This window comes from Corythoichthys intestinalis, chromosome 17 (assembly GCF_030265065.1).
Source record: "Corythoichthys intestinalis isolate RoL2023-P3 chromosome 17, ASM3026506v1, whole genome shotgun sequence".
Classification (NCBI taxonomy): domain Eukaryota; kingdom Metazoa; phylum Chordata; class Actinopteri; order Syngnathiformes; family Syngnathidae; genus Corythoichthys; species Corythoichthys intestinalis.
Window position 1 is genome coordinate 34,225,031 of NC_080411.1, and position 26,326 is coordinate 34,251,356.

The 26,326-nt window shown below is 39.0% G+C and overlaps 1 protein-coding gene across 4 annotated transcripts in view; it reads left to right on the forward strand.

The window, feature by feature from the left end:
- The first annotated feature begins 15,485 nt into the window (after window positions 1-15,485).
- Window positions 15,486-26,326, forward strand: part of znf618 (zinc finger protein 618) — a 43,336-nt gene continuing 32,495 nt past the window's right edge. Inside the window, exon 1 of one of the 4 annotated variants that reach the window (XM_057818885.1) lies at window positions 15,486-15,892. In XM_057818885.1, the coding sequence (XP_057674868.1) occupies window positions 15,871-15,892 (22 nt within the window). In that variant the 5' untranslated portion in view covers window positions 15,486-15,870. The remainder of the gene's footprint in view (window positions 15,893-26,326) is intronic. The other 3 variants (XM_057818884.1, XM_057818887.1, XM_057818888.1) reach the window with 3 other exon arrangements.

Below are 26,326 nucleotides of genomic sequence, written 5' to 3' on the forward strand. Positions count from 1 at the left end.
CTCGTTAACATTCATAATCAAAATGGTGAAGGCGTGTGTGGCGGTCGGTTGCAATAACAGAGAAGATAGACGGAGAGACATGAAGTTCTACCGGATTCTGAGAGACCCGGAGAGGAGAGCGAGATGGGCTGCTGCAATTTGACGAGAAAACTGGGCTCCAAACGATTACCACAGATTATGTAGTAGTCATTTTATATCTGGTAAGATGCATTTAATATATATTTAGAGGGTTTTGGGCTGACAAGCACAATTAAGATCATTGCTAGGCTAATCGCCGACAACATACACTCAGACGTTGTGAATGAACTACCTGAAAATATATAATTATAAGGGGATAATAAGACAGTTGTCATACAATTAATTTACAATTTCACTATTGCGGTCAAAAGCCAAAAAATAAATTCAACTAGGGACAATCTGGAGTAGTGCTATCGCACTTCATATTTATTACATATTATATATGTATGTAGTGAGAGTGCTATCGCTAAACCATATAAACATTAGAAGCCCTAGCTCCATTGACAAATGACATGAAATACATTAGACTTGACAGTGGATGTTAGCAAGAACAAAAGATTTTGAATTGAAAATTTCGTAACTCACCTTCCCGAGCACAAGATAGATTCCTGCCGAATTTTCGTAGACGAGGACCTGTTTCACCCAACCAGCAACGAAGTATTTATAAGCCTCCAAGCTCTTAAAGCTTTTCAACCTTTCGTGAGAATAGGCTGATTTTGTGTGAACAAGATAGTTGTAAATATCAGGGTAGCAGATGTCAGGCAGAGACGGCGAAGACAGCGGGTCGAAAAACATCGATTTAGGCATCAAATATGGATCTGGCGAATGGATAAACTGAAGCTTTTCCACATAACGCCTTTTATGCAACACATCCAATGAGTTTACAGCGTCAGATAACACTGGGGCTTCCATGAATTGCTCTATAAATTGCACGACTAATTGAAACCATTGAGAGTAGGGCTAAAAAATGACGGACAATATGGCGGCCGGATACAGCGACACGTCATTTTGTGACGTAGGTGAGTAGGGTCTATACATTTTCAATGGCCCCCTTGATTTCCGATAGCACATTCAACTAGCACCAGAATGGTTTCATTCCTCAAATTTTTCTGATAAACAACATGATCATATGGAGGCATTGGAAATCTAACGTTTTTGCAAAAAAAAAAAAAAAAGGCTACTTTTATGCACCTTAATTTTGTGAATATTTTTTGAGAGCGTGTATTATGTGAATTGGACAAAAACTACAGAGCATTTTAGCAGCAATTTGAAAATGTTAAATTTTATGATTTTGCATTTAGAAAAAAAAACATTAATCTTGTGGGCTAAATTGAAAGACAGCCGGTTTCACGTGAATTTTTGGAACGTTTCGACGTTTGAAAGGTGTGAATGAGTCCAAGGATGTAGGTTGTGTGGCGTGCCTAAAAAGTGGACAGAAAAAAATAGAAAACAGTCCTAAACACCAGGGCTCAGAATCAGTTGACAATTTCCCCCCAAAATAACTTGAGGCACAATACCCAGCATGTATTATTTGCATTCCCACTGGTGTCAAAAGCATTTTGTACATTTACAATGAAGAAACGGCCAATGCGAGTGTAACTTTTGCACGTACGGGTGCTGATAATACAGAGTACTGCAGTGAAAAATAAACATTGAAATGTTGGGTAACAGCAGCCGGTGAAGGCTTCAGTGGTAGCTGCCTTGACCATTTTCATTCAGAAATGAGGCGGGAGTGGGAACAAAGACAGCAAAAGAATGTGATACGCAAACAGGGAGGAACCGCTGAAAATAGCAGGTCAGCTGATGACACAATCATGCAAAAGTCATAAGACTATTTTATTGACAAGTGACACAAAATGTAAGTATGGAAACACTTCGGTCCAGCATTTTTCATTTTACATAATGCCAACTAAACAGCATGTGTCAGTCGACTGCTCCCAAACAGTGGAAAACCGACATAAAAGCTGATGACAACAGCATTTTTTACCTTTAAAGAGTTTACATATAGTTATACGTGGGGGGGATGGGTGCAGAGTGCCCTCCCTGGTCGGCCCAGCCTGGGCCACGTGTCTTCGTAGTGGGTACCCGGGAAGGTGCTCCTTGTTTCATACCGCGTGCCCCTCCCGGCCCGGGGGTGGGGGGGTTGCGCCTCCGTCCCCTTGGCCTGTCTCCGGCCGCGGTGGCTGCCGCTGGCCTTCTGTTGCACCACATTCATCATATTCCCCCTTTTAATGGTTTGTACATTAGTTCCAAAATAGTTTAAAAATCCTATTAGGTTAAACCAAACTAATATTTAAGTGATGAGTTGAACATGATATTTGCACTCGGTCCGTTCCTCATTGCGTCCTGAAGACCTCGCTGACTGTGCTTTAGTTCTGCTTTACTTGGTACAACTCAATAATCGGAATTTGGACGTTTGTGAATCGTTCTCGAATCTTCCACGGCCGAATCGCGAATAATCTAAGAATCGGAAATTTCGCACGCCTCTACTCCCAGCACAATCCCATCATGGTGCTGGGTAACGGCTCCCAGTCGGGGACCTGGCAGCCACAGTAGTAGTGTAGTAGGTGGGTCCCACACTTTTTCTCTATGGCGTGGCTCCCGAGACATGGCCTCCTCTCTGCCTGGGCTGCGCCGCGGGGTCGTGGGGGTCGGGGCTCCGATCTCGTGCCGCCCCGGGGCGGCTTTTGGGCATTCTCCTGCTTCCGCCTTTCACTCTCTTCTTTGCTTGGGTATCAGTCCTGCGCTGTGGCGCGGGCCGCTGGCTGGATGCTGGTAGGTTGGCTGTGTATCGCCTGCTCCGGCCGGGGGTCCTGCTTTGGCTTGTGGGCCAGGTGGATGTGGGGGGTGGTGGCGCGTCCCCTTATCCCATCCCTGAAGGCCCGGGGGACCACCCTGGATCCCTGGGGGATGACAATCCCTGATTGGCTGGAGAAGGGCCATGGCCCTGGGGCGGCAACCACACGGCATCTCCACTCGTCTGCAAGACTATCAGATGTCGGATGGGATTCACGCATGACTAGGTGAAATTAGACTCACCCAAGTAGAAAACCTCGGTGTCAGGATTAGCGATGAGACAGCATACAGTAGAATAGGCAGCCAACATACTCACACTCACAAAGGATTCACACAAATACTGGGTTCTAGACCACGTGGCTGATTTGTGTAACGTCCACCCCTCCAAATCACTTATTTCTCAGACACTCCACCTCTCCTCTTCCCTTGGTTATCAGTTCCCCCATATGGTGTCAACCGGAAATACAACTAGTTAACGATAGCACCAACATATTCATAGTTAGTGTAGGCGTTCAATGTATTTCTTGTTGTTGTTTAAGCTTCTTCTGTCTCTCCTTCTTTTCTTCTGTTCCCCATAACACCATCCTGTTCGCTGCTTTCTCCTAATAAACGATGTACGCTGAAAGATCACAAGGGAAGTATGTCCTACACTCAGATCTCCATTCTCCGTGTCAAACAGCTGAACAGGACAGGTTTTAAAGAAAAAAAAGAGAGTTTATATACAGTGCCTTGCAAAAGTATTCGGCCCCCTTGAACCTTGCAACCTTTCGCCACATTTCAGGCTTCAAACATAAAGATATAAAATTTTAATTTTTTGTCAAGAATCAACAACAAGTGGGACACAATCGTGAAGTGGAACAAAATTTATTGGATAATTTAAACTTTTTTAACAAATAAAAAACTGAAAAGTGGGGCGTGCAATATTATTCGGCCCCCTTGCGTTAATACTTTGTAGCGCCACCTTTTGCTCCAATTACAGCTGCAAGTCGCTTGGGGTATGTTTCTATCAGTTTTGCACATCGAGAGACTGACATTCTTGCCCATTCTTCCTTGCAAAACAGCTCGAGCTCAGTGAGGTTGGCTGGAGAGTGTTTGTGAACAGCAGTCTTCAGCTCTTTCCACAGATTCTCGATTGGATTCAGGTCTGGACTTTGACTTGGCCATTCTAACACCTGGATACATTTATTTTTTAACCATTCCATTGTAGATTTGGCTTTATTTTTTGGATCATTGTCCTGTTGGAAGATAAATCTCCATCCCAGTCTCAGGTCTTGTGCAGATACCAACAGGTTTTCTTCCAGAATGTTCCTGTATTTGGCTGCATCCATCTTCCCGTCAATTTTAACCATCTTCCCTGTCCCTGCTGAAGAAAAGCAGGCCCAAACCATGATGCTGCCACCACCATGTTTGACAGTGGGGACGGTGTCTTCAGGGTATTGAGCTGTGTTGCTTTTACGCCAAACATATCGTTTTGCATTGTGGCCAAAAAGTTCAATTTTGGTTTCATCTGACCAAGAGCACCTTCTTCCACATGTTTGGTGTGTCTCCCAGGTGGCTTGTGGCAAACTTTAAACGAGACTTTTTATGGATATCTTTGAGAAATGGCTTTCTTCTTGCCACTCTTCCATAAAGGCCAGATTTGTGCAGTGTACGACTGATTGTTGTCCTATGGACAGACTCTCCCACCTCAGCTGTAGATCTCTGCAGTTCATCCAGAGTGATCATGGGCCTCTTGGCTGCATCTCTGATCAGTTTTCTCCTTGTCTGAGAAGAAAGTTTGGAAGGACGGCCGGGTCTTGGTAGATTTGCAGTGGTCTGATGCTCCTTCCATTTCAATATGATGGCTTGCACAGTGCTTCTTGAGATGTTTAAAGCTTGGGAAATCTTTTTGTATCCAAATCCGGCTTTAAACTTCTCCACAACAGTATCTCGGACCTGCCTGGTGTGTTCCTTGGTTTTCATAATGCTCTCTGCACTTTAAACAGAACCCTGAGACTATCACAGAGCAGGTGCATTTATACGGAGACTTGATTACACACATGGGATTCTATTTATCATCATCGGTCATTTAGGACAACATTGGATCATTCAGAGATCCTCACTGAACTTCTGGAGTGAGTTTGTTGCACTGAAAATAAAGGGGCCGAATAATATTGCACGCCCCACTTTTCAGTTTTTTATTTGTTAAAAAAGTTTAAATAATCCAATAAATGTTGTTCCACTTCACGATTGTGTCCCACTTGTTGTTGATTCTTGACAAAAAAATTAAATTTCATATCTTTATGTTTGAAGCCTGAAATGTGGCGAAAGGTTGCAAGATTCAAGGGGGCCGAATACTTTTGCAAGGCACTGTATCTTTGTATGTGTGTGCGTCTGTGTGTGATATATATGTGTGTGTATTTCCCAAACAAAAATCAGACCATGAAGTCTTTATAAAGACGTCACCAAGTATTACGTCAGTGGCACAATTTGTCCTTGAGATGTGTTCATCTGTTATAGTTTAGTCGTCTTCTTAATGAGCTGCCTAATATAGAGTGTTCATTTATAAAAGGCCAACGCATAGGTCAAGCAAACACACGTGTATCTGCATACTAGCCGTTTATTCATTAAGAGATGTCTCAAAGGAGTGCACTGCTAATGGGTAAATGACTGTTGCAAACACCTTGAGAAGCGCCTTTGCTAATTCATTAGACTGATAATTGATGTCAGGGATTCCTCTTGCCCAGGATTGCGGTTGTTACATAACCACCATTAACTTTGTAGGACTAAAAATGCCGGTTGACACCATCACAAATCACAGTGGTATTAAAAAATGATCTGAACCTTTTGGAATTTCTCACATTCTTGTATAAAATCACCATTTAATGTGATCTGATCTTTGTCTGCTTTAACTAAATCCATCACATTTAATATTTTGTGCATTCCCCTCTTAGGCAGCAATAACTTCAATCAAAAGCTTCCTGTAGCTGCAGATCAGTCTGGCACATCGATCAGGTCTAATCTTGGCCCATTCTTCTCTACAAAACTGCTGTAGTTCAGTCACATTCCTAGGATGTCTGGCACGAATCGCTCTTTCGGTCATGCCACAGCATCTCAATGGGGTCAGCTCTTTTGACCGAGCCATGATGCACATATGACAATGCTTCTCATCAAGACAATTCTTACCAGGTGTGTGTTTTATAGTGGGCAGGACAGCTTTAAACCACTGATCAGTGATTGTGCACACACCTGACTTAAATTATTTGTTAAAAATTGGTTTCAATTGCTCTTTAAGTCTCCTTAGGCAGAGGGCTCACTTACTTATACTTCTCTCATTGTTTGCATGCTATCCTCATTAAAATATGAAAACCTACAAATGTTTTGGTGGTTTCAGTTGAATTAGACGCTGTTTTTTTCTTCTGTGTGATTTTGACAAAGATCAGATCACATTTGATGGTGATTTTATCCAGAAATGTGAAAAATCCCAAAATGTTCAGATACTTTGTCATACCACTGTACATTCATCTTGGGAGGACAGGGTTGTGAAAACGTTATGTGTAATGTTGAACCGATATTAGTATCGGTATTGATGCCAGTATTGATATTAGTATTGATATCGATATGGCACTACAATGACATTATTGGCATCGGGGAGTACTAAGAAATAACGTGCGGATGCTGCGCAATATGTACTCTTTGAGATTTATAATTTCCAACTGCCAGCCGCCCTTCACAAGATGGCCACCAGCTACATACGCCGCCTCAAAAAATAGAGGATCAGGGTCTTCTTTCTACATTTTTTGTCGGGGTTGAATTCCACTTCTACAATGTGAGGGCCTGTGCAAAGATTTTTTTGTTCTGTTCAGAACAGTAGGGCACATTCAGGACAGTCTCTTATCAAAGTATGTTGCTTAGAATCAGCATGATACAAATTTGTAGCCGTTATGTTCAGTTCCCTCATGGTTGTGACCTTGTATTCTCAGATTTTTTTTTTTTTTTTTTTTCACCACCAGCTGTCAGCGTCATTATTTGGTCATTCAGGCCAGAAGTGAGTCATCTCTTCAGCAATCTCCCTTTTTCCTCACCTCCCTAGAGGCTAAAAATAGAAAGTTAACCTTTTTTAAGAAATGCAAATGAAAGCTCATTTTGCAAAGATGTGGTCATTGTTACTAAAACAGGCATACACTAAATTTTGATCAATGACATTTCTGCTTTGCTGTACAGCCAAAAGTGAGTCACTTCAGGGTGAAATCGGGACCGCATGAATGAATGAATTTGCTTTAATTCGATTCGGCTGACAATGTCTTTACCGTCATCTGTCAGAACAAAGCCAGGAAACTCAAGTCTGATCACAAAGCATCCCAACTATGATGGAAAAACAAAGAATATCCTTGCCAAAAATCTGCAGATGGTCAAGTGAGGCAGAAACTTGAGCTCAGATTGCTTCGTATCCTGTTGATCACTCCAGCTTTACAGCTAATAAGTCTTCATTTGTGCAGGTAAAGTTGCCACATGTCACAATATATCGAAATAGTGAAATATTGCGATGATTTGTATCCCAAAAGCTTATCGATAGGCTCCGGCAGAGAATCTTTAAAAAGATGTCACTGTTTAATGAAGAGGCATAGACATTTTTCCACACAATTTTTTCCCACGAGAATAGGGTAAGCGAACTGAAAATGCCCACAAATTAAAAAGGAAGTGACCAAGGAATGCCCAAAAATCATCAGAAAATGAACCTTAAGTGCACCAAAACCAACAGAAAGTGACCTGTAATCTAAAGGAAGTGACATGCAAATGCCCCAAAATCAGCTGAAGGTAGCCAATACACAGGAAATGACCCAGAAATGCCCCAAACTCAAAATGCGTAGGAAGTGATGCCAGAATGCCCCAAAATGTACAGTCAGTGACCACTGAGTACACTAAAATTAACGAAGAAGTGACCCAACATTGATTGAGTACTGTCAATATCACTCAAACATGACCATTCAATGCCATTCCTCACAGTTTAAATGAAAAGCGTAATGCACGAATGCTATTTTAAGACCGCAAGGCTGTGTGACATCACCATCGTAAACCGGAAGTGGGTCATTATAGAAGCGCCCTCACATACAACACATGTTAGTACTGCTTGTTTTCTGCCGGTAAACTTTTTAAAAAAGAACATGTCAAGTAAACACTGCTGCTATGGAACTTGTAGAAACGACTCTATACATTATGAGATATGAAGGATGTTTTCTTCATACGTTTTCCGAAGCCAAAATCTCAGAGGAAAAAATGTGAACAATGGATCAACTTGCGTGGACGTCCAAAAATCCAGTTTAACGGCAGCAAGGTGAAGCCATTCACCTTCATATGCAGTAAAAATTTTCTTGGGGGCCACGCTCCTACAGAGGACGAAGAGGTAAGCCATTTTGATATTTTTACTTACAGTGCCTTGCAAAAGTATTCGGCCCCCTTGAACCTTGCAACCTTTCGCCACATTTCAGGCTTCATACATAAAGATATAAAATTTTAATTTTTTGTCAATAATCAACAACAAGTGGGACACAATCGTGAAGTGGAACAAAATTTATTGGATAATTTAAACTTTTTTAACAAATAAAAAACTGAAAAGTGGGGCGTGCAATATTATTCGGCCCCCTTGCGTTAATACTTTGTAGCGCCACCTTTTGCTCCAATTACAGCTGCAAGTCGCTTGGGGTATGTTTCTATCAGTTTTGCACATCGAGAGACTGACATTCTTGCCCATTCTTCCTTGCAAAACAGCTCGAGCTCAGTGAGGTTGGATGGAGAGTGTTTGTGAACAGCAGTCTTCAGCTCTTTCCACAGATTCTCGATTGGATTCAGGTCTGGACTTTGACTTGGCCATTCTAACACGTGGATACGTTTATTTTTTAACCATTCCATTGTAGATTTGGCTTTATGTTTTGGATCATTGTCCTGTTGGAAGATAAATCTCCGTCCCAGTCTCAGGTCTTGTGCAGATACCAACAGGTTTTCTTCCAGAATCTTCCTGTATTTGGTTGCATCCATCTTCCCGTCAATTTTAACCATCTTCCCTGTCCCTGCTGAAGAAAAGCAGGCCCAAACCATGATGTTGCCACCACCATGTTTGACAGTGGGGATGGTGTGTTCAGGGTGATGAGCTGTGTTGCTTTTACGCCAAACATATCGTTTTGCATTGTGGCCAAAAAGTTCAATTTTGGTTTCATCTGACCAAGAGCACCTTCTTCCACATGTTTGGTGTGTCTCCCAGGTGGCTTGTGGCAAACTTTAAACAAGACTTTTTATGGATATCTTTGAGAAATGGCTTTCTTCTTGCCACTCTTCCATAAAGGCCAGATTTGTGCAGTGTACGACTGATTGTTGTCCTATGGACAGACTCTCCCACCTCAGCTGTAGATCTCTGCAGTTCATCCAGAGTGATCATGGGCCTCTTGACTGCATCTCTGATCAGTTTTCTCCTTGTTTGAGAAGAAAGTTTGGAAGGACGGCCGGGTCTTGGTAGATTTGCAGTGGTCTGATGCTCCTTCCATTTCAATATGATGGCTTGCACAGTGCTCCTTGAGATGTTTAAAGCTTGGGAAATCTTTTTGTATCCAAATCCGGCTTTAAACTTCTCCACAACAGTATCTCGGACCTGCCTGGTGTGTTCCTTGGTTTTCATAATGCTCTCTGCACTTTAAACAGAACCCTGAGACTATCACAGAGCAGGTGCATTTATACGGAGACTTGATTACACACAGGTGGATTCTATTTATCATCATCGGTCATTTAGGACAACATTGGATCATTCAGAGATCCTCACTGAACTTCTGGAGTGAGTTTGCTGCACTGAAAGTAGAGGGGCCGAATAATATTGCACGCCCCACTTTTCAGTTTTTTATTTGTTAAAAAAGTTTAAATAATCCAATAAATGTTGTTCCACTTCACGATTGTGTCACACTTGTTGTTGATTCTTGACAAAAAAATTAAATTTCATATCTTTATGTTTGAAGCCTAAAATGTGGCGAAAGGTTGCAAGATTCAAGAGGGCCGAATACTTTTGCAAGGCACTGTATTTTTTAGCGTGTCGTTTTGCCGTGCTGCTTCTGTCTGACAATGAATGACCTGAAAAAAATTAGAATGGTATCTGACTGCCAATGTTGTTACCTTTTCTATTGTAAAGAAACAACTTTAGTAAGGAGGAAGTGTAAATAAATTAGTAGAATTAAGATTTGTTTTTAATGAAAAAATGAAAAGTGTTTGTTGTCTGTCACTGAGTAGCATTTGCGATCAATACACAAAATGTTGTCTGTCACTGAGTAGCATTTGCGATCAATACACAAAAAAAGCAATATAAATTACCCCCAAGAACGGTCAGAGACGTAACACAACCAGAGGATATAATTTATAAGACAGACAGGGCATATGGTGGTAAAAGACAGATTGTTGAAACAGGAGAATGTCATTGTCAGTGGCGTAAGACAATGCACACAAGAAATAGGTGTCGATAAAAAAGGTACCTCTGAATCAGGTCGGCTCTTTTTCCCATCTTTTTCAACCCTCGACACTCAAGCAATCTCTTTAACTGAACATTTCTATGTTCTTCAACATCTTTACCAGTGAATTTGGCACAAGGGGACATCATTTTTCGACAGAATTGGTAGGTTTAGCTCAGTAAACATCTCGTTCGTACACTATTTACATGCATTTAGCATTAGGGACAAACGTGAGCCTGACCCGCCTGGCAATAGTTGCTAACGTCATGAATATTAATGAGCAAAAGTGACGTGTTGCGTGCGGTACGCCATTGAACGTCGACCATTGTCATTGGCCAGCGATGCTTTATGAAACACAATTACTTTTCTACGAGGGTTACTATTATGTATTTATTTACTGAAATGTACTGAGGATGACAAATGTTTTTAAACGTTGTCTGCGACAAAGAAAAGGAAAAAAAAAAAAAAGCATTTGTTAATTCCCTAATATATATACTTTTTAATTTTCAAAAGCAAGAAACCTCCACATTGGTTGAACTGTTGGTTGAACTTTCCAAGGTCTGGCTGTGCTCAATCCAAAATAGGCCAGTGAAGAAGGAATAGAACCACTGTTGTCTAGCTTTGTCACCTGGTTATGTGGCTCCTTGAAAGAAAAGGAGGTTATCACACTACCCTTGAGTTGTGAAACATTATGGAGGAGCATGGCATTGTGGCATTGGGGACACTGGATTTTCGTCGTACAAACATATTGGGATGCCGTTTTTTTTTCTGATTGATTTTATTTTAAAAACTGTGTATTTAAATAACTAACAAATGTTTATGTTTATTCAGTCTGCCATTTATTTTAGCGCTAGTCCTTGTAAGGGTGATATGGAGTTGAGTTAAATGTAAATCATAGACTAATCCCCATCCAGTAAATGGATTGGATGTCTTCTAGTGACAAATTCATTTCAATTCATAGCAGAAGGATGATTGGACACCACGTGCTTGGACATATTTCACCATCAGTGGCACTGAAAGAGTTATTAAAGTGCATAAATTAATGAAGAATTAACAACTAAGTCTACTTCAGCAATGAAACCAACTCTAATGCAAGCCAAAACAGCAGTACCAACAAAGAGTGCGGCGACTCATGACTTCATACTGTAAATGAATTATTTTTTATTATTATTATTATTTTATCTCCATCCACTTTGGGCCAACTCTCAAGTTTTCTTAAGTGTGTTGCTGCTCTCTGCTGGTTATTTTAAATTGATGCAACAAGAGGATAAACGTCGTGAAAAACCGAATTTATTAAATATGTGACTACCTAAACGTAGTTTACAGTAGTCCTATAGGCTGACAACAATAGACGTCCAGTTCATGTGAAGAGGACTGCCTGCCATTGACGGCATCAGACGTCCAATCAAGTTACTGTCTGAAATGCCGACATGATTGGCTGAATAAGGCCACGTGAGAAGACTAATTAGCGTTTAATTGGTTTGTACGTTCAAAAACCGTCATTAACACTAAATTCAGTGTTCATAATTGTGTTCATAAGACTGAAATATGTATAATTAGTACAGTCAATCCATGTTCACCAAAATATGAACCATTAAGCATGCATATGATTTTTATCAGTAAATTTTAGTGTGCCCATAAATCAATTTTTGGCCAAAATTAGCATAAAGTTCATATTGAATTTCCAAATCCAGTACTTAAACATTAATTAACTGTTTTTATTTTGAACATACATTAAAAAAAAGACAGAAAGAATCTGAAAATAGAACAAGGCAAAGCAAACACAACACACTCTCATGCTCTAAAGGAGAATGGAGGAGAGTTACAGACAAGTTTCCGAGGTATCGCTTTACTTCCTTATGTCTGCTAGCTATCCCTGCATTTTCATGTGTCCGGTGCTCAAAAAATACTAAAGCTAAAATCTTGCGCATGAAACGACTTGTCGCCTTTGATATTGTTAATACGATGATGATTGTAATTATGATGAGCTTTAATAGTATTTACTACAATTACCCCCGGTGCGGCCGAGAGGCTGGAACAGACAGTGGCTCGCCTTGCGGTGGACCGTCCCCCATCTCACTACTTTGTTATGTACCCTTTGTTGGCAATAATGGAGGCCAAATGTTTTCTGTAACTCTTCACAAGCTTTTCACACACTGTTGCTGGTATTTTGGCCCATTCCTCCATGCAGGTCTCCTCTAGAGCAATGATGTTTAGGTCTGTCGTTGGGCAACACGGACTCTCAACTCCCTCCACAGATTTTCGATGGGGTTGAGATCTGGAGACTGGCTAGGCCTCTCCAAGGCCTTGAAATGCTTCTTACGAAGCCACTCCTTTGTTGCACTGGCTGTGTGTTTAGGATCATTGTCATGCTGAAAGACCCAGCCACGTCTCATCTTCAATGCCTTTGCTGATGGAAGGAGATTTTCACTCAAAATCTCTCGATACATGGCCCCATTCATTCTTTCCTTTACACAGATCAGTCGTCCTGGTCCCTTTGCAAAAAAACAGCCCCAAAGCATGATGTTTCCACCCCCATGCTTCACAGTGGGTATGGTGTTCTTCGGATGTAATTCAGTATTCTTTCTCCTCCAAACACGAGAACCTGTGTTTCTACCAAAAAGTTCTATTTTGGTTTCATCTGACCATAACACATTCTCCCAGTCCTCTTCTGGATCATCCAAATGCTCTCTAGCGAACCGCGGACGGGCCTGGACGTATGATTTCTTCAGCAGGGGGACACGTTTGGCAGTGCAGGATTTGAGTCCCTTACGGCGCATTGTGTTACTGATAGTAGCCCTTGTTACTGTGGTCCCAGCTCTCTGTAGGTCATTAACTAGGTCCCCCAGTGTGGTTCTGGGATTTTTGCTCACCGTTCTTGTTATCATTTTGACGTCCCGGGGTGAGATCTTGCATGGAGCCCCAGATCGAGGGAGATTATCAGTGGTCTTGTATGTCTTCCATTTTCTAATAATTGCTCCCACAGTTGATTTCTTTACACCAAGCGTTTTACCTATTGCAGATTCAGTCTTCCCAGCCTGGTGGAGGCCTACAATTTTGTCTCTGGTGTCCTTCGACAGCTCTTTGGTCTTGGCCATAGTGGAGTTTGGAGTGTGACTGACTGAGATTGTGGACAGGTGTCTTTTATACCGATAATGAGTTAAAACAGGTGCCATTAATACAGGTACCGAGTGGAGCCTCGTTATACCTCATTAGACCTCGTTAGAAGAAGTTAGACCACTTTGACAGCCAGAAATCTTGCTTGTTTGTAGGTGACCAAATACTTATTTTCAACTCTAATTTGGAAATAAATTCTTTAAAAATCAAACAATGTGATTTTCTGTTTTTTTTTTTTTTTGTCTCCACATTCTGTCTCTCATGGTTGAGGTTTACCCATGTTGACAATTACAGGCCTCTCTAATCTTTTCAAGTAGGAGAACTTGCACAATTGGTGGTTTATATCTATCTATCTATCTATCTATCTATCTATCTATCTATCTATCTATCTATCTATCTATCTATCTATCTATCTATCTATCTATCTATCTATCTATCTATCTATCTATCTATCTATCTATCTATCTATCTATCTATCCATCCATCCATCCATCCATCCATCCATCCATCCATCCATCCATCTTTACACTTTAAAAAATTATTCACTTGCATATTTTAAACTTACACAAATTACGTCACAATGAGAAAAATGGTGTCTGTAAATAAGTCACGGATATCTACCTCATAACTATCGCTTAATTGTATTTTTTGTTGTTGTTGTTACTATCGCATTTTCCCCGTTATTTGAGATGATAAATAATCAATCCAAACAAAGAAAAATTGAAAAAAAAAAAGTTTAAAAGGGTAAATATGTGAAAAAGAAAATCTCGACCACTCCTTGATGTCTACGATTTCTGCATCGCGACCCTTGTTACGTATATTACCATGTTTCACCCTTAAAATTCCCCACAAATCCGGATGTGGCCATTCACAGCTGTGTCTTGACACTCGGTGATACACGCTACATGGAATTTTTGGATCGAAAAGAGGTAAGTACACGATAATATCTCATTAAAATCGTGCCGTCCTTATTTCTGCTCACTCATGCTCTCACCTCCAGTTAGGGTTTTGCTGTTTTTTTTTTTTCTTTCTAAAATTGCCTCCTGTTCAAAATTTTTCTTCCCCCACAAAATTGAGATTTTAAGCTTTTCCAATAATGTGTTACATATGCATATTTTGAAATTTGGCCAAATTGGGGGTCTCAGAGCGGAACTTCAAGTCACCTAAGTGTTTTCTGCCATATACTGGTATGTCTGTATATACGTACTACCGTTCAAAAGTTTGGGGTCTAAGCGACCCCAAACTTTTGAACCGTAGTGTACATAATGAAAAATCCCATATGACACACTACAGCTCAAAGGTTTGGGGTCTGTAGACTTATATATATATATATATATATATATATATATATATATATGATATATATATATATATGTATATCATATATTTATTTATTTATTTACTTTTTTTCCCCCCCCACATCCAGCCTGACACTCTCAGCCACATTGATGGAGTTTGTTATTAACTAAAGCGTTTGTATATCCGTCTACAATTCAGCGAGTTAAGCATATCTTAGTGAAAAAAAATCACTCTTTACTTCCACTACACTAGAGCCCGCCGTAGAAGACCCCGACGCAAGATGGACAGCAGTGACTTGCGCCGCCAACTTCCCTATTAGACATCTACTCTTTTATTTATATATATTTAACATCTACAGTATAAACATTAAACCTTTTAAAATGATTAAAGTGATGGGTTATTTCTCTGTCTTGTATTTGTAATCCCACAGTTGACGCAAACAAACGTTGTAGTCTACACGAAAATAAAAATAATATAGTCCCAGAATAAGGTTTTAAAATTAAAAAAATGTTGGCCAACAAAAACGTTACTGTTGAGTAGTTGACTACATTTTTACAGCTTTGTTGACGGTGGTCGTTATATTTGTCCAAGAGGCAAGGAAAGCAGCGTTTGAATGTACATGGAACGTTTTTTTAAATAATAAAACATTCTAAACATACCTAGAAGAATTGTTAAACAGATAATTAAGACGGGGCATTCAAAGTCTTTCTCCAGTTCCCACGAAGCAAAACTTCCTGGTCGACCAACCCCCCCCCCAACACACCTCCTCTTCTGCCCAGACTTTTTCTCCCCACCATTTTTTTCCTTTTTTAATGTGTGCTATTGCAGGCCGGCGCTGCAATTTTGGAATCTGCCCTTGTGCATGGCGGACGAAAAAAAAAAAACCCTCCAGAACAGCGACACAACCTCCTCCCCCAGTGCAAGCGTCGTAATCGGACAAGCCCGCACGGTCCGGACTGTCGTCTGATTGAAGACGCGTTACGTTATTTGCTCTAAAAAAAATGTAACGTAGCGTCTCGAGGCGGCGAGGGGGGGGCACACAAGACTGGAGGGAAATTTCTAACATTTTTGAATTTCCTCATAACTAATTAACATTTTCACTCCCCCGGAGGAGGAAGCCGTTGTTGCAGTCACCCCTGGCCGGGGAGAGAGGCTTTTTCGTCGGGAGTATTTTCGCATGATCTGCGGAGCTTTTGGAGGTATGTCAAGTCGCTTACAAATTTCAAGGTAAAAAATAAGTCAACATTTTACGGTAGTAAGCTAACGTCAAGTTATGGCTGCTCCACTTGACTAATGGACGCGCCAGCTACAGTCGGAGCTAGTGCTTGGCTTCCAAACCAGGTGCAGCCATCATAGAGGAGCAATTTTCATCGTTTGTCGCAAAATTGTATTTTGAAATTTTAACTTTTAAGTCGAGTGACGGTGGAAATGCAGCTAACCGAAGCTATGAACGTGCTATGGTGGCGAATTGAAGGGCGAAGAGGAAGGGGGAACAATCTATTCACACACAAAAAAACCTCCTGCAGCCATGTTTTTTTTTTTTTTTTGTGAATTTTCCATCAAATTTGAGCAGGGCTCCGGAGTTGCCTCCCCTTCTCGAGCCACATTTAAGACGCTTCTCGGTGCTTCTTTGAACGCTTAACTTGCTTCACAGGCGGATACCACACCACTTTAGTATCCTCGCGTAAAAATATCTTAAAATGGTGTTTGGACGGAAAAGATGGCTGTTTTTTTCAATATTTTTAATTTGCGACTCGTTGGCGCCACCTGTAGGCAGCCATTTGGATGAATTAAATCAGTCAACATAATTTGATCAGTTTGGGATTTGTTGTCTCAAATCTGTAAGGAATTGGTCAAATTACAATATATGTATTTTTTTCCCGAGTGGAAATTTAAGTACTTTATTGGTCAACCTAATAAATTCACACTGACCTTTAAAAAAAAAAATCTGCATTCATCAGCAGGGTGTCAAGTCAGCTTTTTTTTTCTCCCTCCCCTGTGTTTTGTTCCCTGCAGGAGCCCCCGGGCCTTGAATGGTTTTGCCGAAGTAACAAATGTTGCAAAATTATAGACGACAAAGCTACTAAATTCAACTCCTAACTGCGTTGTTGCATCCATAGCTTCTGGGTTTTCCCCCAGATTTCCTTCCCTTCGTTTTGGTCGAGGAGGAAAGATTTAATCACATACACTATTTGTTATTTTCTAGAGATTGGGACCTTTTTTTCATGCAAAACCCAAAATAGTACAAAGTGGACTGAGAAATGTAGAAAGAGAATGTCAGCAAAAAATGAGGGCAGGAAAAACAATCACTAGCAGGGATCTTTTTTTTCTTATTAATCCGGGGCAGGCTTTTCCCATTTGCCCCCCCCCCCCCCCTTTTTTTTTTTTTTTAATTGTGTTTATTTATTTTTTGTGTCTGGTTGCCATTTTGCAAGGCGGTAATTTGAATGCTGACCTTTAAGTTAATGATAAATAGTTTGCTGCAAAACTGTACTGAATGTTTCAGGGAAAATCTGCCTTTTTATTTATAGAAATTTCGTCTTTATCCGGATTTCTTTTAAAAATATTTTTTGATTGTGTGCACTAAGGCTTAAACATTTGCCATGTGCATAATTATTGATTGAACAACCACAATCTATGATCTATTAGTGAAAATAACCTTGCAAATTCAAATCAAAAACATTGACAAAAAGCAAAGGTTGCAATAGGATTCAAACAAATTGCTGTACAAGTTACTTTGATGAGATTTGAAAGAGATGAAAGTAACTGAACATGTTAAAAGAGATTATCCATGTAATATTTCAATTGCTTCCTCGTGGTTAGTCTGGATCATATCTGGGTAAATCTTGTTTTTAGTGTTACCCTCCCCCAAACCAGATACAATTTCACATAGAAGTGTTTGAAAAGCGTCTTTCATGTTTAATTAGAATTGCTTCCAAATGTGCATACTGAATTGGATCCAGAAGAAACCTGGTTTTATGTTTGTTTCTGACTTTATTTAATTAAAAAAAAAAAAAAAAAAGAATTTAAAACAAAAGTTAACTGTAATTGGTAAAAATTCTTATTTGTTAATTACAAAAAAAGAATGTGTATACTTTTAAATGGAAAAACACCAAACGCTATCTATTTATATATTTTTTTACTTTCAGTTGAAACTAAGAAACACAGTTCTTTTAATTAATTGGCTGCTATTGACGGGTCTATACGACCAATCCATTTTACTGGTAAATGACTCAATAGCACTGAAAGATGAGCATATCTTAGATGGGGTTGATCTCTGTAAACCGCCATTTAGTGGAAAAAATTAATTCGAAACTCCAAAAATGTGCATAGAAAATCCCTGATTGTGGAGGCGATGTGACCATGTTCTGGATGAAAGAAGTGTCTCTTGCCATTGCAATATCGTAGTTTGCTTTCAAACTATACAGTTTCATGTACACGTTTAAATATGCTTTGATGATATGTTGTGGCTTTGAGGTCTCCACAACAAAACGCTGGATTAAAAAAAAAAAAAAAAAGAAAATGTACAATTTTAGTAGTAAGGAATTCATTTTGGCTGGATATATTATATCTATAAAGGTGAGTTTGTCTGTGTGTTTGTGTTTTATAGCTGGGCGGATTTTGACAAAATTTTACACAGTTGTACTTCAAGAGTCTGGGAGTGTTCATAGATGGGTTTGATCTCTGTAAGCCTCCATGTAGTGCAGAAAATTAATTCAAAACTCCAAAAATTAACATGGCAAATATCAATTTTCACACGAGCAACGCCGGGCCATACTGCTAGTTCCTAATGAAAACAATGTACAGTGCACCATTTTCTCAAATTTTGGCTGTTGAAGCCTCTTCGTTCGGTCTAGGTGTTGATAAAAAAAAAAATGGCGGAAAACAGGTGACTTGAAACTTTTTTTTCTCCAATTTTTCTTTGTTTAGATCGATTATCATCTAAAATATCTGGGGAAAATGCGACAGTATAAAAAAAAAGTACAATTAAGCGATAGTTATGAGGTAGGTATCCGTGACCTATTTACAGACACTATTTTTTTTCATTGTGACGCAATTTGTTTCAAAGTTTGAAATATGCGAGTGAATAATTTTATAAAGTCGTATTTTTAAAAAACTAAATGTTAGACATCAATTAATGATTCTAAGCTAAAAATGATAGACATTTTGAATAATAAATATATACTTACCTTCTTCATATGGCTGGGTTGAAACAAAAGTGGTTGCGCTGTGTCTGTAAACAGGGGTCTCCAGGGTAAAACGGACAAATTAAAAATAGTTCAGGGGGATAATGAACTATGAAACTGCTATGGCAGCAAATAGACATATTGTTCTATCAAAAACAAATGTTCTTTTGACTTAAAATACAGCAGTTTATTTTAAAGATGGGTGCAAGAGCAGAAACTGCTTTTTCAGCCTTGTCTGTGTTTTCTGCCATTTATTCATTTATATAGATGTATATAATACAGAGATGTGAAATTTAATATCAATAACTACATGTCGGTGATGCATTTTCTTGCTGGTGTCTGACATCGTTAGACTCATAGAGGCATAGGTTTACAAATGTACTTAGTTTCAATTCCAACGTTCACCTTTTGAAGTGACTGACTGTTATCCAACTTAAGCTATGGTTGTAGTTGTAGTTTATGCTATGACGATATGTTCATTTGCCCTTTCCAGTCCAAATAGATCAGACTTAATGGCAGCCGGTGAATTAACAAGGAAGTGACCAGAAAATGCCAATTTTTTTTTTTAAAGGAAATGACCAAAAATCTCGAGGAAGAGCCAAGCATTCCCATTCTATTTCTCCAGAAATGTCATTTTTTTAGTTAATGTTGTTATTGTTTTTTTTTTTAGCAACATTGACTTTTGAGTAATACTGAAAGTGGTGAACAGATCGCTGAACTTCCAGGCTTATGTAAAAACAACAGCACTCTGTCAAGTCGCAGCCAGCGAGTTTCCGTTTTAGTTGATATCAACTTGCTACCCGAGTTTGTATTCTCTAAAAAAAGGAAGATTTGCTTTCTTTTGATTCTCCGCCAGTCCTTTTAAGCACTATTCCGGATGAGTGATGTGGGTTAAAATGAGCCTTTTAGAATCCATTTTGAGCATAGCAGGCATCCACTGTTCTCTTGTGTTCTTAGCGGCTGTGCTGAAAATGTCTGAAAATTGCTTAATTTATATTAGTCCCTGGGAAATTGCTTTTCAGGGGTTAGGGCCGCCGCATAAAATCGCGTGCTTTCCGCTCATATTTCTTCCTCTCTCTTTCCTTGTAAAAATGAACCTTATTGGTTTGATGAATAATGCATCAGGACATTCATTTGCTGCAGCAGTGAAAATTGGGCTTGTTTACGCGTTGTGGTTATGTACACAAAATCCTTTTTTTTTAATATATATTTTTTTTCTGCTTGACCATTTTGTGAAGGTAGAACCCTTTTCCGGGGAAAAAATTGAGCAAAGCAAATGTAATTTGTGTGAGTGGTAAAAAAAAAAAATGGGGGAGTGCTGAAAATGGCGCAGGTTTAATGAATCCATAAATCACAATGGTGCCAGGTTTGCCGCGCCCGCGTATGTTTGCAGTGTAATTTTGATTTCCATCAAAAATTTAATCTGCCAGCCTAGAAGGATTCTGGCAGCGGGTCGGACGCCGTCTTGAATTTCTAATTTTAGGGCGCTGATCTTTCTGGATTTATTTCTGCATGATTCAAGTCTGCTTTTCAATATCTCCTCTTATTAAAATTTAATTCACAGCATTAACATATAGATTGAAAATGTTTTTATGGGGGTTTGTGGAGTGAATACCGCTGGAATTTTACTAGACACTAGTTTGTTGCGTAGTCTCTGATGTGTGTATACAGTATGTTAGAATAGGGGTTGCCGGTGGGGGATTTATGTATTTCCTCGTGTTATTGCTTTTTCAAATGATGGTCGAGCTCCATATTAGAAAACATTTATTACGAGAGGCAAGAAAATGTTGAGTTTGATGATGGAAAGATTTAACTCTCGAATCGAAATAATAAAAACCACCGAAGAGAAAGCTGTGATTGAAATGACCTGTCTGTCCTCCATTTTTAACTTGCCCTTATTTTTATTCCCCTTCCCCCCTGAGATGGCAAACATTTTCCTAAGCCCTTAAGCAAATTTAGATTTCATATTTGGATTTTCCTTTCCAGAGTGTTTGATTTGCAAAGGATAGAGATGTTTTTTAGGGGGCGAAGTAAAACGGCAACCTCTGTTAGTGTTAGTCTTATTTTTTGTTCCTATGAGTGATTGATTTCCTCCTTTACTGTACATGGAGCGGCACTTTAATCAAATATATGGCCATTATATTAGGCATTTCATCAGGTATACCAATATTATGCTCATTCTTAAAGGTGACCTCCTTTGGAATTTAATTTTTCCCCACTGTTTCATGCATATTGACTAGGGCTGGTAACTTCCGAGTACCTCCCAATGCGATACGATTTGCGACAAAAGCCTTACAATAATGATCAACTCACAATTTGGTGATGCAACAATTATCGATACATGTGTATGAAATCAATCTAGGATATTCTATGACACAGCTATTAAAGGGAAAAACAAGCTATTCCTGAATGGAAAAATACTTTTATTTTTTTCGCACTGTAACAGAAAATCTGTCAAAACCCCTTGTCTTCCTCCTAGATAAGAATATTTCAGTGCAATATTTCAGTAAGTAAATAGCAACACTATATTATTACATTGTTCTTGTTAACAGATCTTTCAAGTCTTTAATGCATTGCCATACATCGGTCATTATTTTTTGACAAAAAACTTCCTTGAATTGGCCCAAATCTTCAGAAAACAACAAACGTTACCTGACATGTACAGCAACTGATGCGAAAATGCCCACAAATCAAAAAGAGGTGATCAATGAACAGGAAGGGAAATGGTTATGCCCTTAAATCAACAGGAAATAATCCTAAATGTACAGGAAGTGATCCAGGAATGCTCCAAAATATGCAGGAAGTGGCCCATAATTAAGGAAGTGACCTGCAAGTACCATAAAAGTAACAAGGAAATGACCCAATTTGACTAATTGCCTACCAGTGACAATTAGGAGCGGGAACCTCAGGGCACCTCACAATACGATACGCGATACAAGGCTCCCAAATAATGACTCTCGTGATATCACGATACAGCGATTATTGATATATTGGTCAGAAAATTGATACATTCTACTCTTTTATTAAACAGTGACACTTTTTCTGTGCAACATTGCTGTAAAATATATATCGACTGCAAATTTTGTACCTGCACCACAACCACTGATATCTCTTGCAGAGATCATGATGAATAGGGTTGGGCATCGTTTGAAATTGAACGATTTCGGTTCCGATTCCGGTTCCATGTTTTGATTCCGGTTCTGAACGATTCTCAATTTCGATTCTTTTAAGGGGTTGGGTAAAAAAAAAAAAAAGGCAGGGTCAAAAAATCTATAGTTTAAAAATGTATTAGTTTATATTAATGTCTTCTCGATTTTATTTTTAAATTAGATGAGTTTAAAATGTATTACTATTATTTATATGAATTTTAAATTTATTATTATTATTTATTAATATTACAATTAATATGACATTTATGAATTATATGAACATCTCGCAGGGTTATTTTCAACTTGTATGTAAATATCAGTCTTTGAACTTGAATGTGATGAAGTTTCTTTTAGTGCTGCAACGAATAATTGATTAACTCGAGTATTCGATTAGAAAAAAATATTCAATTAAATTTTGTTGCTTTGAGTATTCTTTTCATTAAAGTGCCGTTGTAATGGTTTATTTTGAAAGTGTTTGCATTTAGTTTTATTGATTAGGGTGGATACAATGACCTCTGGTCTGCCTCTTTTCACATGGCTGAATCCAACTGCTCCCTGTTAAGACCAACGTAAGCTAAGCTTTTGTTTGAGCTAATGTTTTTTAATGCATTCATAATTTACTTTATAGGTATATTCAGTCGCTTTTTGTGGGAATATGTGTCTGAGCCATTTGTTAGGAGCATTGTAAAAAAAACTTTGCGTTTTAACATTTTATAGCACTTAAACTAGCGGACTGTTTCTCTGTCAGTTAGCCAATTGTTTTATTGTACATACATCCTCATTAAAAAAAAAAAAAAAAAAAAAAATCAGGCTCAGCTGAGGTATTTTAATTTTTCATGTTCCTTATCCGATTACTCGATTATTCAAACTAACTAGTCCATCGATTAAGCGACTACTAAAATATTCGATAGCTGCAGCCCTAGTTTCTTTTCAAAAGTTCATGGAGAAAACATTTACTTATATTCTTTTGCCGTACATGTACCTTAGCTGGGAGCTACAACAAAGCATTAGTATAAATTCTTCTACTGATTATAATTTGATCAAAATAAGGCAAAATAATAAGGTTTCCTTATTTGTAAAACCGATTCTGTTGTCTTTTCAGACACATGCAATGTTTATGTTGTGACAATACCAGTTAGGCCAGTGAGTGGCGCTGTAGTAGTGTGTACGTATCATGCGGAGAAGAAGAGATGAGAGCGTCTGGCTAGGATGCTTTGTGATGTGATGCTGTGTTTTCACTGCTACGAGTTCATTAAATAAGTCATTGAATGCTGTCATATGGCTGCTTCTTTCTAAATAAGCAACACAACAGATTCGAAATCTGTTGATTTTGACAAAGGCATCTACTGGTTTAAGATGGCGCCTGTTTACTAACGCCCGCATCTATTTCTCTTTATATGTTCTAATGCCGCCCACTCGGTCATTTTGCATCTAGTTCTATATACATGATGTTGACTATAGCTCAATGTAATAATACGATTTATTCTCGTACTATTTATCCATCCATCCATCTACTGCTTAATCCGGGGTCAGATCGCGGGAACAGCAGACGACAGACATAATGTATTGTTTTACTTACCCGGTTCTGACGGTGCAGTGTGTCAAGTACATAGCACTCAGTTAGCTTTGCACTTGGCATTTAGGCTATATTCCATGAAGCCGACCGTGCATAATTGGTCGTGCAGCCACCTTTGCATGATATAGTTGTGTTGCAAATGTTGCACTGAGGTGGCTGGCCTTTTTTTTTTTTGTAAAGTTAAGCCAAACTTTTGAGCGCCGCCGCACTGTCTCCATGGTTGTAATCAAGTTGCGATGCACAAACACGTGCTTCTTGTGGCTTCTTCGTGGTTTTCAGCAGCATTTTTTTCCCGCTCGGCGGTTAGGGCATCGAAACATGGAATTGAAATTTAAAAATTTGAACGGTTCCGGGGAGAACCGGAGTGTTAAAATCAGGTCCCATCAATGCTCGATGCCCAACCCTAATGATGAATGACACCCTTAATTTCTTTAAAATTTTAAATCTTTTTAAAAAAAAATTAACAGTGCTGTAGGTGTCAATCAGCAATTGAGCTTGGAGTGGTGCAATGATAGAATTGGTGGGTCTATTTTCTTCGTATATGACCTTTGTTGCCACAAGCATTGGTTTGAGCACTTCCACCATCCGCTTCAGCAGTTGAAATGTAGGACTCAGTCACATTCTTCCTCACCTTAAAAACAACAAAATAAAACAAAAAATATTAGCTACTTAAAAGGTTTTGAGTTGAAATCCTGTATATAAAAGACTCGAATTTACCTTCATGCTACTATTCATGACCACGTGACGCTTGTCTTGTCCACCATTTTGTCTCTAGCAGTGTTTTTTTTTTTTTTTTTTGTTACTCGCATAAACAGTACCTTATTTTACCTCACAGTATTCTATTTTTTTACTTTATCATATTAATATGACACATATTTTTGGGTAGTTATTTTGAGATTTCGTGGTCGGGGTGGTGTGGCTCAGAGGTGAAGTAGTTGTTCCCCAACCCAGAGGTTGTGGGTTTAATTCTCCGCTGTGATGAACCCATCTAAGTATCCTTGAGCAACATACTGAATCCCACACTGCTCCTGGTGCTGCGTCACCAGTAGATAGATAAGGGTAGAGTGTGAAGCGCTTTGAGGTGGTGTAAAGGTGCTATACAAGTGTAACTCCATTTACCATATTGGGAGTATTGTTGTTTGACCTTTCTTAAAGGGTTAATTCCGATTTACGCCGAAATTAGGGTTACTTTGCCAGTGTAGGAACTGAGATCGTTCGTAACCCGGTAACAAACAGTACTGTATATTTGAAATGTAATTGTCTTTTATTAAACGTAGGGATGTCCCCGATTGAGTCACGTGGTCGGATATTGGGCCCAATTGTCATTTTCAGTGGATCGGAATCGAGTAAAAAAGATTAATTTATTTTTAAATTTAAAAGATTACTGAGCAATGATATAATCAAGATCTACAAAGATATTGTCAAACAAAAAATAAAATATTTTGTTGTATTGAACACCATCGGCAGGAGAATGTTATGCTAACTGCCATAGGAAACTAATGGTAAGCTCGTGCAAGAGTGATAAATTTACAATATGGAAGTATTTTTCATTTGGATGTGCTTTATCCTATCACATACTTTACTGAAGTATCGGATTTGGTACTTGGTATTGGTAGATCCTCAAAATCGGCTGACTCGATCTCGAGTGCAAAATATGTAATCGGGACAACCATATGAAATATTTCAGGTTGACTGAGTCAACCACATAACCACACATTTTAGCAACTCGTTTAGCTCAACAAATACATTGGATGCCGATATTTAGTTACAATATACAAACTATGATGCTGTGAGCCATTATCAGGGGTTTGTTGTGAAAACAACACTCAAATGAACGTAAATTACAATGGACCTGCACTACGGCGTCAGTCGAGGGACAAAACGCACTCATTGGCTTGATCTCTTATTAATTTAAAACTTGCCATTAACACATTCTGGTGTATTTAAATCACTACGTTACATAGTTAAAGAGTGACACTGTGAAGTACGGCGGCGTGGCTATGTGATGTCACCGCTCTGACGTCAACAACAATGGTGAGCCACTAGTTTTTTTTTTTTTTTAATTTTATTAAAACGAAAACATTATGAGGGGTTTTAATATCAAATTATTATAACTCGTACTAACTTGTATCTTTTAAGAACTACATGTCTTTTTATCCGTGGTACCCTTTAAGAAATAACATGCCTATGCTGCGCTATTTTTAGAAAATTGGTTTCCGTGTTCCAGCCGGTAATTGTCCCACCCAAGATCGCCACCGCAACGAATGCCGCCATAAAAAAAGTGGCCTTTTCGCGCTTTCTAAAATGAGGAAAGACGACCGGTCTTCTAATGTACTCTATTGCTGTCAATGGCAAACAATGAGTTAAGCAGGGTCTGATCGAGCCAAAACTAGTTTACATTCAAATGCAGTTATTTAGATCAAACTTAAAAAGAAAAAAATTGGGAAGACTTCCCACTGCACGTCTTGTCTTTCGTGGAAAATAAGGTTGCCACAACACTCAACTTGTGAAGCGGAGCGATACATTGCGTTGCAATGTGAATACTCGATAGAATGCAAACATCAACCAAGGCCAAACAATTCAATTTTAGATCAGCACCTTCATAGATAATCAACACCTTTCTATGCCATATTTTCTTTCATTAGGATTCATGAATTATTCAATGAAAAATTAAGAAAAAGGGCATTTTTAATTCTGTCTCATTAACAAAAGAAAAAGGGG